The sequence below is a fragment of the Monoraphidium neglectum genome (assembly GCF_000611645.1).
Source record: "Monoraphidium neglectum strain SAG 48.87 unplaced genomic scaffold scaffold01071, whole genome shotgun sequence".
In the NCBI taxonomy this organism is placed as follows: domain Eukaryota; kingdom Viridiplantae; phylum Chlorophyta; class Chlorophyceae; order Sphaeropleales; family Selenastraceae; genus Monoraphidium; species Monoraphidium neglectum.
The window spans coordinates 1-17,090 of NW_014012557.1; the positions used below are offsets into that span (position 1 = coordinate 1).

At 64.6% G+C, this 17,090-nt stretch overlaps 5 protein-coding genes across 5 annotated transcripts; 2 read left to right on the forward strand and 3 right to left on the reverse strand.

Moving 5' to 3' along the window:
- Positions 1 to 361: 361 nt before the first annotated feature.
- On the reverse strand, positions 362 to 3,280 carry MNEG_6538 (hypothetical protein; the record flags this gene model as incomplete). Its single annotated transcript, XM_014044984.1, has 8 exons — positions 362 to 560; positions 750 to 860; positions 1,185 to 1,411; positions 1,643 to 1,727; positions 1,932 to 2,111; positions 2,405 to 2,464; positions 2,894 to 3,030; positions 3,202 to 3,280. Coding segments are annotated over 8 exons (1,078 nt in total), but the record flags the coding sequence as incomplete, so codon positions are not given.
- A 1,026-nt stretch (positions 3,281 to 4,306) lies between these two features.
- On the forward strand, positions 4,307 to 5,039 carry MNEG_6539 (hypothetical protein; the record flags this gene model as incomplete). The annotated part of the gene is made up of 3 exons (XM_014044985.1): positions 4,307 to 4,341; positions 4,603 to 4,754; positions 4,927 to 5,039. The coding sequence occupies 3 exons, from the start codon at positions 4,307 to 4,309 to the stop codon at positions 5,037 to 5,039; spliced, it is 300 nt and encodes a 99-aa protein (XP_013900439.1).
- Positions 5,040 to 6,564: 1,525 nt separating this feature from the next.
- Positions 6,565 to 8,130, reverse strand: MNEG_6540 (hypothetical protein; the record flags this gene model as incomplete). Its single annotated transcript, XM_014044986.1, has 5 exons — positions 6,565 to 6,683; positions 6,960 to 7,069; positions 7,381 to 7,401; positions 7,614 to 7,723; positions 7,975 to 8,130. The coding sequence occupies 5 exons, from the start codon at positions 8,128 to 8,130 to the stop codon at positions 6,565 to 6,567; spliced, it is 516 nt and encodes a 171-aa protein (XP_013900440.1).
- A 3,202-nt stretch (positions 8,131 to 11,332) lies between these two features.
- MNEG_6541 (Sugar transport protein 5) lies at positions 11,333 to 14,706 on the reverse strand (the record flags this gene model as incomplete). The annotated part of the gene is made up of 9 exons (XM_014044987.1): positions 11,333 to 11,356; positions 11,649 to 11,854; positions 12,131 to 12,234; positions 12,463 to 12,560; positions 12,816 to 12,877; positions 13,212 to 13,288; positions 13,565 to 13,785; positions 14,008 to 14,096; positions 14,238 to 14,706. The coding sequence occupies 9 exons, from the start codon at positions 14,704 to 14,706 to the stop codon at positions 11,333 to 11,335; spliced, it is 1,350 nt and encodes a 449-aa protein (XP_013900441.1).
- A 180-nt stretch (positions 14,707 to 14,886) lies between these two features.
- MNEG_6542 (hypothetical protein) lies at positions 14,887 to 16,596 on the forward strand (the record flags this gene model as incomplete). Its single annotated transcript, XM_014044988.1, has 4 exons — positions 14,887 to 14,978; positions 15,295 to 15,652; positions 16,066 to 16,238; positions 16,593 to 16,596. The coding sequence occupies 4 exons, from the start codon at positions 14,887 to 14,889 to the stop codon at positions 16,594 to 16,596; spliced, it is 627 nt and encodes a 208-aa protein (XP_013900442.1).
- Positions 16,597 to 17,090: the final 494 nt, after the last annotated feature.

Below are 17,090 nucleotides of genomic sequence, written 5' to 3' on the forward strand. Positions count from 1 at the left end.
CCCTTGACGTTGTTGCCGCCGCCGAGGACGTACCACAGGTCCCCCACCAGGACGCTCGCGTGGCCGGCGCGCGGCGCGGGGATGTCCCCAGAAACCGAGGGCCGCGTCCAGTGGAGTGTGTCCAGGTCGAGCAGCCAGCAGTCGTTCAGGCAGCTGGCGATGGAGCCGCCTGCGGGCGGTTTTTCGGGGTACGATTTTCGGGGGCGGATCTCGGGCGGTTCCCAGGCGCCTGTTCCGATGCACGCTGTGCGCTAGGGGAGAGGTTGTGTGAAGCACCTGGGTAAAGGAGGCGCCGCCTGCCGCGTGCCGTTGGTCGCACAGCGGGCCCGCCCGGCGGCGCGGCGCGCGCGCGGAGGCGCACCGCCGAAGACGATGAGCTTGTCGCGGCACACGACGGCCGCGTGGCCGCAGCGCGGTGGCGGCTTGGCGTGCTGCTTGCCCGGCGGCTCCAGCTTGGTCCACGCCAGGGTGGCCAGGTCGAGGACAAACAGGTCAGCCAGCGGGCAGCGGCTGCAGTCCTCGCCTCCAAAGACATACAGCTTCTCGCCCAGCAGCGTGGCCTGCGGCGCGGCGCGGCAGCTGAGGGGTCGGCGGCTGCTTGGCGGGCCTCGGCGCAGCGGCCACACCCATGAAACAAACAGCCGCTTCGCGTCCACCAGCCGCGATGTTTCAGGGAGAGCAAGCAGGGATGCAGAAAGTGCTTGTGAAGGGTGTGGGCGTGGGGGTGGGGTGAGGAGTAGAAGACGCACCGAATGGCCGCCGCGTGCGCATGGCGCCTGGCCGGTCGTGGCGAGGGCGCTCCACTCCATTGTGGAGGGGTCCAGCACGCGCGCGGCGATCTTGGCCTTGGGATTCTTGTCCTGGTGGGTGCGCGCGCGCGTGCGTGTGTGTGTGTGTGTGTGTGTGTGTGTGTGTGCGCGCGCGCGCGTGTGTTGTTGGTTTACAGGAAATAACACAAGCTTAGAGGGGGGCTTGGCGGCGCTGGCACGCTTCGCTGGTAGCAGGTTGTGCTGGGAAAAAGGCGGCGGGGTCTGCAGCGCATCCGCGGTGACAGGAAGAGGCGCCGGCAACGACGCCCAAGCACGCCGCAGCCTTTTGTTCCCAAATAGTGTCTCTCATCGCCCAGAAGACTTTTTGTTTCGTGATATCAGAACAGATCGGCAAAGGCCCTGCTGTCCCCGCACCTTGGTGTGTCCGCCCAGGACCAGCAGCCGCTCCCCCCAGACCGTCACCGAGTGACCCGCGCTCGGCGGCAGCGCCGCGGCCGCCAGCAGCGCCGCGCCCTCGCCGCCGCCGCCACTGCCATCCTCCCCCTGTCCTGCCGCCGCCGCAGCCGCCGCGGTGGCCCGCGCCTGGGACCATTGGAGGGTGCCCAGATCATAGATCCAAAAGTCCTCCAGGTAGCGCCCCGCTGCGACGCGAGCGCCATGAAGCGCGCGTCAGCCCGCAACGGCCGGAGCCCCGGAGCGCCAAAAGAAGCACGCGGCGCGCCGCGTTCGGGTCCCCTCTGCTGCCGGCCAGCGTCCGGGAAGGCCGCGGCGGCTTACGGCTTCAATACGCTCGTCGCAGCCGCGCACACTGCAGCCCCCTTTCCGCATTCCCGGAGTTTCCCTTGTCCCACCCCCCGGGCCCTTTGAATTACCATAGTGCCCGCCGAGCATGAAGACCTGAGTCCCCAGCAGCGCCGCCCCCTGCTCATACCGAGGCAGCGGCTTGCGGCCGTCGTCCTGGCGGGGCGGGGCGGCGCATTGGATCCGGGAGCGGGGTGGAAAAACAGCAGGAACGCGCTTGTCGACTGTCAGAGGGCAGACAGCCCGATTATGGTGTGATCAGTTCTTGAGGCATGGCAGCCCACCCGCTGCTGGCGCGGCAATCGCGCGACGTCTGCTGCGAATCATGGCCGCGGACCATCCCAGGTCACGGCAGCGCACCTGGATCACGACCCATGCGCCCTCCTGCAGTACGTTGCTGATGCTGGCGGCGCCGCCCGCGGACGGCGCCCCGCCGTTCGCCGCTGCGGCGCCCGGCGCGCCCGCTGCGAGGGCGCCCGCGCTGGCCGCCTCGGCCGCGGCCGCCTCCCAGCCGTCTGGCAGGCGGTCCCACCACTCAGGCTGCGAGGACGAGGCGCGGAGGATGGGCGGCGCGCAATTTGAGCCGGGAAGGCTTCTACAGCGCCTGCTGGGCTGCCTCCCGCTGCTCACGGCTGCTGCCACCACTGCCACGCCTCTGCCTACCCCCCGAACGCTCTCACTCATCACTGATTTGCCACCGCCACCCCGCGGGCACATTCTGACCGCGCCCACATACACTGACGCACTCCAAACAAGACGCTTCCACGCAAGGGGCGCACACAGACGAGCGTACACACACACACACACACACACACACACACACACACACACACCTGCTCCTCATCCAGTGTCTTGACATACAGCCGCATCGCCTCAAGCCGCGCCATCTTGCCCTGTCCACCACAGCACAGGCGTGGCGAAACGTGCAGAAGCGCTCAGAAAGTTGAGCGCAAACGATGGTGCAAGGCCCGCCTGCTTGGAGGGCCCTACCGACAGCTTGGCGCGTGCTGCTTTGACAACTCTGCAGCGTTGCCTTCGGCCACGCCTCGCGTAGGGGTGCAGCTGCTTTGAGTTCGCAAGACCTGCGCCACACCATCTCAGCCCCACCGCAGCCGTGCCGTTGTCCCGGATTTCGTGTTATGCTCAAGCAGGAGCACGCTGCATGCACTCTCACACCACGTCACGAGTGAGCGCGCATGCACACCCTCACAAGCGCACTCACCCACTCAACACGCACGCGTGCACGCACTCACGCACGTGCGCATCCATCAGCCCACCCACCAACCAACCCCCACGCACACACACGCGCACACATTGCGCACCAGCTGGCTCCAGCTCTGCCATTTCGCGCTGTCCACGACGTTCCACCCCCACGGCTGCGGCGATGTGTTGGGGCCCAGGACGGCCTGCTGGCTCAGCGCATACAGCAGCAGCTTCGGCTCGTCCTTGATGGCGTCGCCTGCAGTCACGCATGGCACGGACGAGCAGCAGCTGAGGGGGCGCAACTACTAGCTGCTTTGGATAAGCCTGGCACTGGGAGCCGGCCACCGCGTCACCAATGGACTGCGGCGCTGGTGGCTATGTAAAGGACGCGCTGCCGCACTGCTGGACCACACCCGGCAGAACACACCTGGAAGTTTTGACACAAAGTACTTCGCTACGTGGAAGCGGTCCGGGTAGGGTATGGGGCAGGTGCCTGCATCGGGCATGGCACCAGCGGCGCTTGGCAACAGAGCGGTGGGTAATGACTGCAGCGCGCAATTGTGCACGCCTCCAGACAGCGGCGGCAACGCATCCGAGACCGCCATGATCACCCATGCTGGTGCTCCGAGCTGCACCACCGCCAGCCTGCGTTTCAATGAGCACGGACGAGGAGGAGTTGCTGTTTGTTGATGTGCCGATGGGAGCAGGAGCTTGCTCCCCTAGCAGCAACACGTGCCACTAGATATGAATCCTCACCCCGCTCATGTTCCTGTGATCGAGCTTGATCCAAGGCTCAGGCCGCGGTCAGGATGGATCAGACAAAGAGTGGACTGCTTGGAAAGCGTTCTATAGGAAACAGTAAAACAATCCCGAACGCTAGAAGGCAGTGGTAAAAAGCCTAGCTGCGCTTGTCAGCGGCGGGTGTCGAGAGCAGCTTCGGGCGGGCAGCTGGACACCTTGCACAAAGCTGCTGAGTTACAAAGGTTGACATCTTAAATATTTCAACTCAGGTCGCTCCCTGACCTCTAGCCTCATAGCACGCCTAGGCCCTTTTGAGATCTCCGTTGAAAGCCCGTAACCCAGCGCAGCCTCAACAACGAGATGGCCCCCTTGCAGATGCACTCGAGGGCGAACCTGGCTCGTAGTGGCACGTCTAGCCGGGCCCTAGTGACCGTAGCCTGCTCTGCACCCAGGCGCGGAGAGGGTGATGCCGTCGGGCGCTCATCACACTTGGCGCCAACCCACAAGGCGGGGGAGGCGCTGATCCACAGCCTGTCCGGTGTGTGCAGGGCGCCTGACGGCTTCAAGCACATGGGCCCACGGTGCCTGCAAGCAGCACGTCCGTTGCTTCTTCCGACACGCTCGTTTCAGAGGCTCGCACGCTGACGGTGATGACATCTCTGCGCCCGCCCGCCCTCGCGGCCCCCGCGCCCGCTCCGGCGCCGCGAGCGCAAACCGATGGTTGCGCCCTCGCCTTGGTCCCCGTCGCAGGCGTCCACCGGGCGAGCGGGCGCGCCGCGACGTCTGTGAATATGGTCCTTGGGGTTGACAACAGCGAGGAGGCTTGGTGGGTGCAAGGGCCATGGGCCCCTCAGGGGCTTCGGCACCCAGATGGCCGCCGCGGTGCCGCCTGTGCTGCAGCGACTGTGCTCGCTGCGGCGACGGTGCCGGCGGCGCCGCCTGTGGGACGCCTGCAGGCCGTTGCTGTCACCACTGAGCATCACACGCCGTTGCGCAGGGCGTGCCTGCTGGCAACCCCTGCGCGGTGCGATCTCTGGTATGCACTGCTTCCCTCTGTTGACTCCCTCCTCGTCACCTCCACTGCCAGGCGCTGCATCGACAAGCGGGTCAACGTGTACCCTCACTTGCGAGAGTTCACCGCCATCGGGTCGGGCGGCAGCAGCTTCCGCCAGTCAATGGTCAACGCCGTGCAGGCGGTGGTCGGCCACGTCGAGCGCGTCACGCAGCGCCAGTCCACAAGTGCGTCCCCCTCTCCCCCTTCGCGAGGCCCCATGTTCGGCGCCCCACGGGCTCGCCTTGTTGCCAGCTGTGCGCTGTGGTTGCCCATCGGGCAAACGAGGGGTCGAACCTGCTCGCAACGTCTCACGAGTGCGCCCAACGCTCCTCGCGCTTACCTTAAACCATTGCGCAGGCGGCCGCTATGTGAGCGTGACCGTCGGCCCCGTGCTCGTGTCGAGCGCTGACGATATTCTGGAGGTGTACACGCGCATGAAGAGCGACGATCGGCTGAGATACTTCCTGTGAAGATACCAAATAGTATCTGCGAGGCCCCTCCGGTACGGACCTTCCTGTACGGACACTGTGGGTTAGCAGAGCAGCCCCTGTTGGCGGGGCCTGTGCATGCTGCGGTTGCCGCCGCGACGGCGCGCGCCGCGACAAGACCTGCACCGGTGAGGTGCTGTAGCTGTCAATCGCTGCGGTTTGCAGCCTTGACCGCGGCAGGACGGCCGGCCATCCAGAAACAGACGCGGCCGCAGCAGCCGCAGGTGCCGCAACGGCGCCCGCGCGCGGGTGTCCGGCGTCCGGCACCCCTGGCGGAAGCGCCGGTGAGAAGCTGAGGCGACAAGCACCTCTGAGGAGGCACGGCCACTTGGCCAGTGCTCCGTTTGGGCGCGAGGGGGGCAGCGGCCAACCACGCACCTGCATCAGGGCCGCCGCCTGGCCAGGCGGCTGCTGCTATTGCCGGTCTGCACGCAGCGCCCCTTGATGCAGGCTTTGCCGAGGGGCGCAGCGTTGCCCTGCGGTCATGGGAAGAGCGAGGGAGCCGGAAGGACGCTCTGCTGGCAGGTCCCTCGTCCGTAGAGCTGCATGTGCATGATCCCCCCATTCCTGATTTTGCGGCTGTGCGTGGCGGTGCCCGCATGTGGCCCACGTTTTGCGAGCCGCAGGCTTGAGAGCGGTCCAACCCCTCGTTTTGGCGCGTTGGCGGGTGGCGTCGCGTCTGCCGATCCATGCAGTCAGCGGTGTTTTACTGCTGTGCTAGTGCCTGCGCCTGCGACATACGCATTGACGAAGTGTGTAAAAGTCCCCCTTTTGGGACTCCCTGGGCCCGCCCCCCCTTGGGGTTCAAGGGCACCCAGCCGTCCCTTTTTGTACTTTATCTGTGCAACATCCCACAACCCCACTGGGTGGTGGCTGTAGCGCTATGGTTATTGCACCTGATCTCAACCCTGTTGTACACCACTTTTTAACACGTGGGCTGCGCGAAATGCCCGAGGTGCCGCCGCCACCACACAAAAAATTGGGCAGGGCTGGTCAAACCACAGCCCGGCTGGTGCACCTGGGCCTCGGCGGCCGCAGCGCTGGATTCCTTGATTTCAGCTGTGTGCCCCGCGTTTTGCCGTACATGCGTGCGCGCCCACGCTGTTGGCGGCGAAAGCTGACTGGAAGCGCGCGCGCATTCACGGGTGCATCTCTGAGCGCCTGCATCGATGCAGTGCCAGACTGCATGCCAGAGCGTCATCAGGCGGTGCGCCTGCGAAAGCCATCTGTAATCAAAACGTCGTCACGGCGGCAAGGGCGCCGCGTCCACACCACAGGACCCCCAAGGGCATAACCCCCAAGGCCCAGCGGCAGCGCAACAGTGTATAATCCCGCAGCAGTGTATGACCCCTGGGTGTCCGCCGAGCGGCGGGCAGCCGGGCACACGCCACCCATTGCCGTCTTGGTAGGCACCGTGGCGACGCGCTTGGATGGGCGCGAGTCCATGACGTGTATATAATGTCCAACGCCTGTGAGATTACTGCAGCGCAAGGAGTCTACTCAGAAGTCAATCCTCGGCGCGCGGCCCCAGGGGGAGCATGTCGACGTCCGACTGGATGAAGAGCCCCTGGACATTGGCCAGGTGGCGCTGCACCGCCGCCTCAATCAGGGAGGGGTCATCGTCCTCTAGCAGAGGGAGGGGCAAGGACCAATGAACGGTAGCTGTCAGGTGCTGGCAAAAATAATCGACTTGTATGATGCTGGACAGGCGGGCCACATCCAGAGCAGGCGTCAGGCATGCACATGCACACCTGCGAAGCAGCCTGGGCGCTTGCAAACTTCAACAGTTTTGGGAGCACACTGTTCGAAGGCAATGGCAACATGCCCCACCAAGAAAGTGGCCCAGGGTCCGAAATCCCAGTAGGTGGCGCTCCAGAGGCGGCCCACAAGCGGCTTGCTCACCTGTGCAGATCATTTTCACGCCCTTTGTCAGCAGCGCCGTTAGCGCCGCCGAGCCCGAAGCCGTGTCTGTGAGAGCCTCAAACAGCTGGGTTGCCGTCAGGTCGCTTGACCTTGGGGGGGGGGGGGTGCGGTTTGGTGGTCAATCAGTTGTACATATGTTCGCAACAAAACGGAAGGCGCTCTCCCTGTACGGAATTTGCCAGGGAGGCAGGGCACCGCAGCATGAGGGTGCCTGGTCAAGCTGCCTGCATCAGAGATCGCGCGCAGCGCCGCATCGGTCATGGCTGCAAGGCGTGTGGCGCGCCTGCAGCGGCTGCGGCTGTCGGCAGGGGGTCCCGTTTTAGACACCCCAGATAAGTTGCGGCCATGATGCTTTTGTCCGCCGGCCACAACCGCCGGGAGCACACAGGGTGCAGCTCACTTGGCAGCGTGCTGCCAGGCGCTGGGGGTGGAGGGCAAGGTGAAGCAAAAGAGGCAGGCGGCAGCGTGAGCTGGGCAGGCTAGGCTTCTGCGGCAGCAGCCAGCTCTGCGTGGGCCCAGGGGCTAGTAGTTTTGCTTGGCCCCTGTGTGTCCGCGTGTCGCCTGCACCAAACAGCAGCGGCCTTCCCGCTACCTCATCAGGTGCGCGGCGGGTGCCGAGCGAGCCGCACTCACCAGTAGACTTTTCTGAAGCCAGGGCTGTTTGGGTCGCCGCTCAGGCCCCAGAGCCCCTCCTCAGATTCTGCCGGCAGGACGTCGTCATAGAGGTTCCCGAGGAACTTTGCCTGGAGTGTGGGCGCACGTGCACATGCGTGTGTGTGTGTGTCCCCGTGTTTTCAGTGTAGGTTTGTGTGTGCATGTGTATGTAAGAATGTGTGTGTGTGTGTGTGTGTGTGTGTTTGCATGTGCACGCGCAAGGTTGCTAGTTACCCAGGTGCACTCAAGTTGACATACTGCTTCGCGCCGCCGTCCACATCGCGGACGCCCCAGCCCCATGCGGCCGCAGGCGCCGCGGCCCCTGTTCTGCGTGGCCCACCGAGATCCTGGCCGCGATCACGTCGAACTGCGCCCGCCGGTCTGCCGGCTCGTCCTCAAGGCGATCCCTGGCCGCCACCAGCAGGGGGTGGTCTGGGTCCACGGTCTTGCGTTGTGTGAGTGACGCCCGCAGGTCTGCCATGGTGCCAAACACCATGCGCTTGCAGTAGCGCTTGTGCTGTGTGTGTGTGTGTGTATTTGTGTGTGTGTGTGTGTGTGTGTGTGTGTGTGTGTGTGTGCGCGCGCGTGTGTATGTGTTTGTGTGTGAGAGAGGGAGTGTGCGTGTAAATGTGCATGCGCTCGCATGCATCAGCAGTCAAGTTTGAATCCTTGCAAGACAAGGTGCCGCCATCGCGCCGCATCGCCAGCCCTGACTCATGCAGCCAAGCGTGTGCCCTGTATGGATGATCCTTCAATTATTCTCCGATCGAGACTGAGAGCATCCGCGCACCTGGGGGAATGCGGCCACCTGGCACTCCTTGCTGCAATACGGTGCGCAGCGGCAGCGACCGCAGCGCAGCATGGGGTGGCCTGCGTCCCGGACACTCTTGCCGCACTGCATGCAGGCGGAGCCCCATACTGTATCCTCCATTGACCGGCGCCTGTGTCCGCTACCGGCTTGGGCCGCTGCCGCTGCTGCTGCTCTTGCTGGCACTGCCAACAATGCCAACCTGTCTGCGCTGGCGGGTGCTTGCTTCACACCTGATGCAGAATGGTTCCGAGCTTTTGAGGTCTGGTTGAAGTGTACGATCCGGTGAATCAGATTCTATAAATCAAGCCGTACTACCGCGCCGAGGCCGAGAGTGCACTTGAATTTCCGCTACAGTACGAGATCTAGCTGTTGCACGTGCCGTGGGGTGATTTTTTCAATCTTGTAGGTATCACGTTTACTTTATACGCACAACACTGGTTCCCCGTCACACGCCGCGCAAGTGACGCAGCACGTCGCACCGTTTCACACACAGACACGGCACATTCTCGGCGACAGCATGCAGCAGAGCACAGATTGCATTGCAAAGATCTTACGGCTGGCCAACCTTGTATGTTACACTTTCAGCGAGCCCTTGCAGCAGCATGGCAACCAACACCTGCTCAATCACAGCAAACCTGCCACATAATTGCTTGCTTCAAGCCAGGCATTACGAGGTCGTGGCGCACAGCTATCGCAGCCACCTGGCCTTTGGGGGCTCTTACAAGTCCCTTCCATCATTGCGGCGCATCTCCGATCGGTGCAGGTCTGTTGATAACAGCGGGACCCGGGGGCGCCTCTGCCCAAGTGGCCGTCCGTAGACAGGCAACATGACGGTGCGACGGCAGCAGGCGCCCCTCGCAGGGACAGGTGGCCCGAGTCAGACCAGTTCTAGGCCGCAATTGCAGCCTGGCATTGGGGGGCTGCAGCCAAGGCCAGAGGGCCTGCGAGAAGCGGAAACGTGCGCATTCACAAGTCAACGCCAGCAGGCCGGCAGCGTCAAAAGGGCGTTTTGGAAGCTAGCCTGCAGAGAATCACCCTACAACACCAGGGAAATCCACTGCTGCGTATTGTTTTGACGAACAGGGTTGCCATTTTTATGGGTGGCATGACAGCATGGCTGCAATCAAAATGCGTCCAATTGCAAGGGGGGGTTGGAGCGCGTCATAGCAGCAGGACAGCAGCAGCCTCGTCTTGCTGCATGCCTTTTGATTGAAACCTAATTAGCAATGTGGGCTTGCCGCTCCAGTGTCAAGGGAGGAAGGTCGGCTGCCAAGGAAGCGTCAGCTGGGGCACTGGCTGACAGCCACGCTGCCCCACCCCTGGCTTCCTGAGGGTGCTGGGGGAACATGCCTCAAAAGCCACAAGATGCACCAGGACAAGCAGGGATCGATCAGCAAGAACAGTTCAAACGCCAAAGCGCACAACAATGCAGGTCCCAGCGCGCGCTCTGGCGCATGGCGGGGTGGGGGCGCGTGCCGGCTGCGGGGCGTGCAGGCGACGTCGGTATTCTGTCATGCGCCGCAGGGCCCACCAGCGCACGCAGTAGTCCGGCGACAGTCGCGCTGCGAAACAATCAATGGCCGGCGAGCTCAAAACGACCAGCCTAAGAGAGGAGCTGCACAGTGCTCCGGGCCTGAACACCCCAGCAGGCCCCCAGGCTACGCGCCGCCGCCTGCGCCGTCCTCACGCTGAGCATCCAGGAGCAAGGCAGTGCTGTCCAAGGGGTCGACCGCGGGTTGAGCGCCCCTCCCGTTTGCATCTGGGGCGGCAGGGATGGGAGGTGCAGGAGGCAAGCACGCGGGGCGTCAGCAGGAGCTTCTCGTTCCGCTAGGGGAGCGGAAGGCACTAAGGCGTGTTGATGATCAAGGGGTGGCCTCACGACCTGCTCGCGCGCACCTGCAAGTGTGCTGTCAAAACCAGATGCTGACGCGCCGCCGCGGGCGCCTCTGCCGCCGCCCCCGCTGCCGTCCACACCACCCCAGGCGCCGCTGCGCGCTTGCGCCGCAGGCGGCAGCGGCCCCAAACTTGAGTGGCGCCGCAGCGAGGCCGCGGCGAGTGGCGCGAAGCGATGCCAGAGCCAATGCGTGAAGACGCATTGGCGGGGGATGGCGTCAAGAGGGGTCAGCTTGGTCTCTGGAACTAGCAGCCAGGCAAACACCTGGGGTAGGGGAGGGTGTTGGCGGTGGGAAATGGAAGTTGAGAGGGCGCAAGGAGCAGAGTTGGGTCGTGATTGCAGGCGACAAGCTGTGGGCTACTGGGCTCGCAGCCAAATGCACATTGCTTGCGGTTGCTTGTGTACTGCACAGCAGGGCAGACCAGGTTGTTGCTGTGCAAGCCCAGGCCACTCCGGCTGGCGGACACGCCCGCAACTCTGACGGAACAGTGTGGCGCCGCATCTTGCAGGATAGCCCCATAGTCGACGTAAAGTTGACCAGAATCGGTGGAAGGGTCACCAGAAGTTGACCAGAAGTCATCTAGCAAGGCAAAAACAGATTCTCACCGCTGCAAGCGCTGCCATGCCAGAATAGACAGCGACAGCCACCAGCTGTGCGTCACACTTTTGATGGGTCATGAGGTGGTGCACCGATCTGTAGATCACTAGTTGCAGCCCCAGGTGCGTGGCGACGCCCGCAGAGCGCGTGTTGATGGTTTGAAGTTCGGCCACGAGAATGAGATTGGCGGAGCCCCTGATAAAGGAAAAGGAAACAGGCAGGGGAGACCCACGGGCATCAGAGACATTGAGGGAGGGGACAAGGCTAGGCGGCATCCGGGCGCGTCGCTGCATGCCTGGGTAAGCGGGTATGGCACGGTGCAACACACGGCGATGTGCCCAAACAGCAGCGCGCCGAAGGGGGGGGGGAAACGACCCGTGCGGCGCGCGGCGCACTCACCAGCCGACGTTGCTGATGAGCTGTGCATGGGGGCAGGGCGGGTGTGTGCGTGCGTGATGGGCGGCGAGGGTGACGAGCAGGGAGTGGTGTGATGGATACAGCGCAGACGGTTGATGGGCAGTGACGCAGCGGCTCTGCTTTGTTGGCCCTTCAGCACGCGACAGCCCCTCGGACGAGCCCAAACTGCGCTCGTCTGCATGCCGTCGTGGCGTACGATTCTGGAACCGCGGCCGCCGCCACGACCTCCAGGCGAGCGCATGCGGGCGAGGGGCGAGGGCTCGGGTGCAAGGCATGACGGCTTGCTCGACCAACCCCAGATCGCACGTGTATGAGGTAAAGCAGCAGCAGCATAACGCCACCAACGCCCGCGTCCCAGTCGCGGCCCTGTGCCACCGTGCGCACGTAGCGCCCCATCATGCCCGCCAGCGCCGCGGCCAGCACGGCCAGCGCCGCGGCGGAGCCCGCCATGAGGCCGCGGCGGCCGATGCGGTCGACTATGAAGCAGCAGATGACGGCGCCTGCGCGCGGCGAAGCGAGCCAAACAGGGCAGTTTATTAGGCCAAAGTGTGGACGGCCAGGCGTGCGGGCTGGCCCAGTGCAGGCGCCAGCTCATCCAGGCAACCAGCCGCACGCCTTTGTGCGTGCTGCGCCGGGATATGCGATCAAGCGAGCAACCAATGATGACCACAGCCAAACTGCAGATCCATCGGATGAGCATGCCCCGCAATACTGGCAAGCGAACAAACAAGGGGTGCGGCCGAGCCCCGACGCCGGGCGCCGCGGCGCCGACCCACCAGTGACGCCGGCAATGGAGGGCAGGAGGGTGGTGTACAGCACAGGCATCTGCACCACTGCCGCGGTGGCGCCAAAGAGGTTTGTGTCTGGGTCCATGATCCACCTGCGGGGGTGTGGTGATGCAGTGGTCTTGTGGCAGCAGCGGCGGCGCCGAATGCCTTTTGGCGGGACAGGATGCGCACGTCCAGCAAGCCTGGGGAGGCCCATCCCTGTGACAGCAGGCAGGTCGCCAGCAGTAGAAAGCCATGCGTCTTCGCCAACGCTGGTCGCTGCTGCTGATGCTGTTGCTGCTCCCGCTGCTGCTGCGCATCCCGCCCCAGGCGCCGCTCACCTTGGGTCCAGCGCAGCGGAGAAGACCGCGAGACACACCGTAAGGATCAGCGCCGGCCGCTGCTGGGGCTCAGACAGCAGGCTCAGTTGGGTGCGGCCCTGCGGGACACACATTGACATGAGACATGGGGAAAGGGTTGGGCTCATGGGTTGCAGCACACGTGTCGCCGGATCATCCAATCCAAAATTCAAATGGTAGGCGCTTCAGCTGGCGAGGCGGAGCGGAGAGGCTCGCGTGCGATGCAACGGCCGACCTCCAACGTGAACGTGCTGAGCTGTGGGCCGCAGTTCGCATGCACACGAGGCGCCGCACACGGTATGCAGCGCCGCGTCTGCAAGCGTGAGCGTGCCCACCTTGCCCTCGCTCACAGCCTTTGCAGCCGCCTCGTACTCCTCACGGACGTCAGAGAACTCCCCTGCGTGGCCAGTGCACACACATATGCGCAAAAGATTCAAACGCGATCACACGTATACACACACGCACAAATATACACACAAATACACACACACACACACACACACACACACACACACACACACACACACACACAACATGCAGGCAAGCACACAGTCCAAGGGGTCGGTCCAGTTGCAGCTTTTAGGGCCAGCCAGCAGGACACGGACTGCTGATAGGGCGCGCGTGTCTTGCGACGCCTTGATCGCAACAGGTGGGCAAAGCCTGGCGCCCAAAGCATGCGGCGAACAGCCCCGGCGCCCCCCTCCCTGCCCCTCGCAGGCAAAGGCGCGTACCTCTCAGCGACTGCAGCGCCTGCCGCGCCTCGTGGAGCCTCCCACGCTGTAGCAGGCTGCTGGGGGTGTCGAGCATCCTACGAAACAAGGAAGGCACGAGATTAGGTGAGATATGATGAGAGGATACATGATGAGAGGAGGGGAGAGGAGGGGAGGGGAGATGAGGGCAGGGGAGGGGAGGTCTGCACGACTCCCAGCCCCAGTCGCAGCGGCAACAGGCGCTGTGGCTGGCCGCGCCTCGAATACTTTCAAGTCCGCGCCCGCCACCGAATGGCCCAGCTCCAGGCCGCCTCGTCCGCCACCCGAGGCAGAAGCCCGTGACCCCGCGCCCCCGCGCCCGCGCGGCGCCTCACCACGGCACCACCAGCAGCAGCAGCACCGCCGGCCAGATCCCCATGAGCAGGCTCAGCCTGAAGCCCCACTGCCACTTGGCGAGGCTCCACTGGGCGGTCTGGATCGCCAAAACCACCAGCCCTGCCATCACGAAGCCGACGCTCGAGGCCACGCCGCCGAGGGAGGTCAGCCAGCCGCGGGAAGTTGTGGGAACGACCTCGATCACCTCTATTAGCATGGCCTGGTTGGCATTTTGTTGGGATAAGGGAGTTGTTGGTGTTTTGGGGCTGCGGGAGCCCGGTGGTCGAGAGGGGCAGGGTGGGACGAGGGAGATTGGGCGGTGGAGCATGTAACTCATTCGCCAAGCGCGTAATGTGATTTATCTCTTTCCTGCTATTTCCTGCTATGTGGTCTTGCCGCCGCTGCGGCTTGTTTGGCAGCTGTAGAGGCTGCCCCGCCGCACCTGCATCACCATGACAGATCCTCCTGAGTATATATCTGAGCCGACGATGTAGATTGGGTACTGCGCCGTGATGCCCGCCATCAACTGGCCTGCACCATGCGGCGAGGGCGCGGCCGCAGTGGTCCGTCGCGCCGGCGTGAGTCTGCATAGCACAGCAACCTTGCGGGGTGCCCCGCTGCGCAGGACAAGCCTTCGGCGCCCCCTTGCGGGCCCGCCCCTCGCGCGCTCACCTACACACATCAACACGATCCCGATCATGACCGACGTGCGGCGCCCTACGCGCCGCGTGAGCCAGCCCGCCAGCGCAGCGCCGAGCAGCGGGAACAGCAGCTCGCTCGTCGTCACGCCGGCCTCCTGGTCGGGCCGCGGCGCGGCGCCCTCGAAGCGCTTGCACCTCAGGGATGTCGGGTCCCACACGATCTCCTTCTTGTTGACATGCATGTGCGTGTTGAGGAGCATGGAGCGCCAGCGTGGGGACAGGATGATCTTGGCGCCGAAAAACATGCCGCCCATGTAGCCGCGCAGCCACTCCGACGCGACGGCGACCCACACGACGAGCCACATGGGCGGCGTCGTGCGCTGCTGCTGCTGCTGCTTGTGCCCCTGCTGGCTGGGATCGGGCGGCTGCTGCTGCTGGCGGTGGTGCTGCAGCTGCTGCTGCACCTGCCGCCATGCGCCGTACGCATCGGGCTCTGCCATGACGCCTGCGTGTACGACGTGCTCCTGCGCGTCTGCAGTTGAAGCGGCCCCCGCGAGGGCCTGCTCGGCGTGTAGCAGGCTTTTAACTACGTCGCTGAGTCAGTATTTCACGATACATGCCTGCAGAACGCGTGCCAAGAGAGATCGCCTGGCAACAAACGGTAGGGTTATCTTCGCCGCATGAGCGTAGAAGATTACATTTCAACGTCGCTGTCTGACACGTACAGCAACATCAAGCACAAGGCAACCTTCATCGCCTGGGTGACCGCCGGGTGGGTGACTGCACCTGACGTCTGGTGGACCGTCAATGCTACGGTACTCGTACAGCAACCTGGTACTTGAAAACAACTACCTACCAATAGGACTATTCACAGCTTTTGCCGATCTGTTCTGGAGAAGTCTTCGAGGCCCGCCGTCGTCACACGGGCTCTTATCTGCCTGTGTAGAGTGGCCATAGGTTAAATTGGAACGCATCCGTGTGCCAGCTTTGCCACCAGGCCGACATCTTCGAACACAGCCGTGTGAGGGGGGGCGGCAGCAGCGGCGGCCCGTCACAGTTCAGGGCAAGCCTCTGTGCCCTCGTCTCAGCATCTCGCTGGCGATGTCCGACGACGGCGCGGGTGCCCCGGCAGCGGCCGAGGCGGCGAAGAAGCACAAGCACGTCCCAAACCCGCGGCGCCGGGCCAAGCTCAAGCAGGCGGCCGCCGCCGACGACGCGCAGCAGCTGCCGCCAGAGGAGCGCAAGCGCCGCGCAGAGCAGCGGCGCCGCCGCGAGATCGCGCTCAACGTGCGCGCGGCGGGCAAGACGTACAACCCGCACAAGCTGCGCAAGTCGCAGGGCGGCGGCGCGGGGGGCGGCGACGCAGCGGGCGGCGGCGTGAAAAAGGTCAAGAGGGCTGATCGGGTCAAGCTCAAGGCGGGCAAGGCCCACCGCTGCAGCCACCATGTAAGCGTGCCGGCATTCATTGTGCGAGCTTCATGCTGCGCGGGCTTTTCGCTTGGCCTTAGGACGGTTGGGTCGCTGGCTGTTCTGGGCGGGAGGCCGCTGAGCGATTGAGAGGGCGGGTGCGAGCGTCGAGCGGTCGAGCTGGCTGTTGGGCCGCCAGGCGGTGGCCGGCTTCGCTTGCTTCAGGCTCGCGCGCACGGAAGACAATTTCACACACTTTTTCCACACACTCTTGATGATTATGTATGATACGCAAGCGAAAAGTGCACTCCCCTCTCTCTCTCTCTCCTGTTCCATCCATCGCATACACACGCACATACCGACGCACAACGCACAAATACTCACGTGTGCCTTCGCCCACACTCGTATATCCCCTTAACCCTCCATCCCACACACACACCACCTGCCACCAGGCCATCGTGCTGCCAATCTACTGGAACCAGCGCGCCAAGGAGAAGCAGGACGTGCTGGGCGCGGCGCAGCGCGCGGCGGACGCCCTGAGGGGCGCGGGGCTCGACGTGGCTGTGGACGAGGGCGACAAGTACACGCCGGGCCAGAAGGTGCGGCCGCGGCGGCAGCGCCTTGGGTGGGGCGCGGGCCGTGGTCTTTGGGGGCTTTGCTTGTTGGGGTGCCCGGCCACGGAGGGACTCGGTGCGCCGGGGCTGGCGGCGGGAGGCGGCGCGCCGGGGCAGGTCGCGAAAGGGGGGGCCGCGGCAGCTGGCGGAGGGTCAGCTGCATGCGGCGTGCGGGTCGCCGCCGACGGGAGCCCTGGTGGTGAAGCGGCGTGCTACGCAGTGGTGCCATCCCCGGCCTTATGCAAATCTGGGATGCATCTCCGTTGCTGCTGTCCCTCGCCCTGAAAAGGGGACCCTCGCGCACGCTGCGCACTGCGCTGATCCTGACTAATCCTGACCCACCATCATGCTCCCGTGCTGTGCAGATGAAGTATTGGGAGATGCGAGGCATCAAGGTGGGCGGGCCCCGCCGCGCTTCGGGGTCCCCCAGCCCCGCGTCGCTGTTGCGCGCCGCCCAAGGCGCGGCCGCGTGCGCGGTGTGGGGGACTCGGCAGCGCCTCCGACGCCACCGGCAAACGCGCCCGGGCAGCCCCCTCCCTGCACCCCTGCCCTGCTCGTCACAAGGTGCCCACAACGCACCCTCTCGAGAGCCGCGCCTCCCCGGCGCCCTCACTCACACCCTCAACCCCTAAACCCCTTGACCCTCAGGTGCGGCTCGAGATCGGCCCCAAAGAGGCCCTGGCCTCCACCGCCGTGCTGGCCCTGACCACGTCCCCAGGAGCCGTCGCAAAGAAGAGCAGCGTCAAGCTGGCGCCCGAGGTCCTGGTGGGCCGCGTGGTGCGGGCCCTGAAAGAGCAGGGCGCCGACCTGCCCGCCGCGGCAGAGGCGGCGGCGGCGGCTGCGGTGGCGGACTGGCCCGCGGG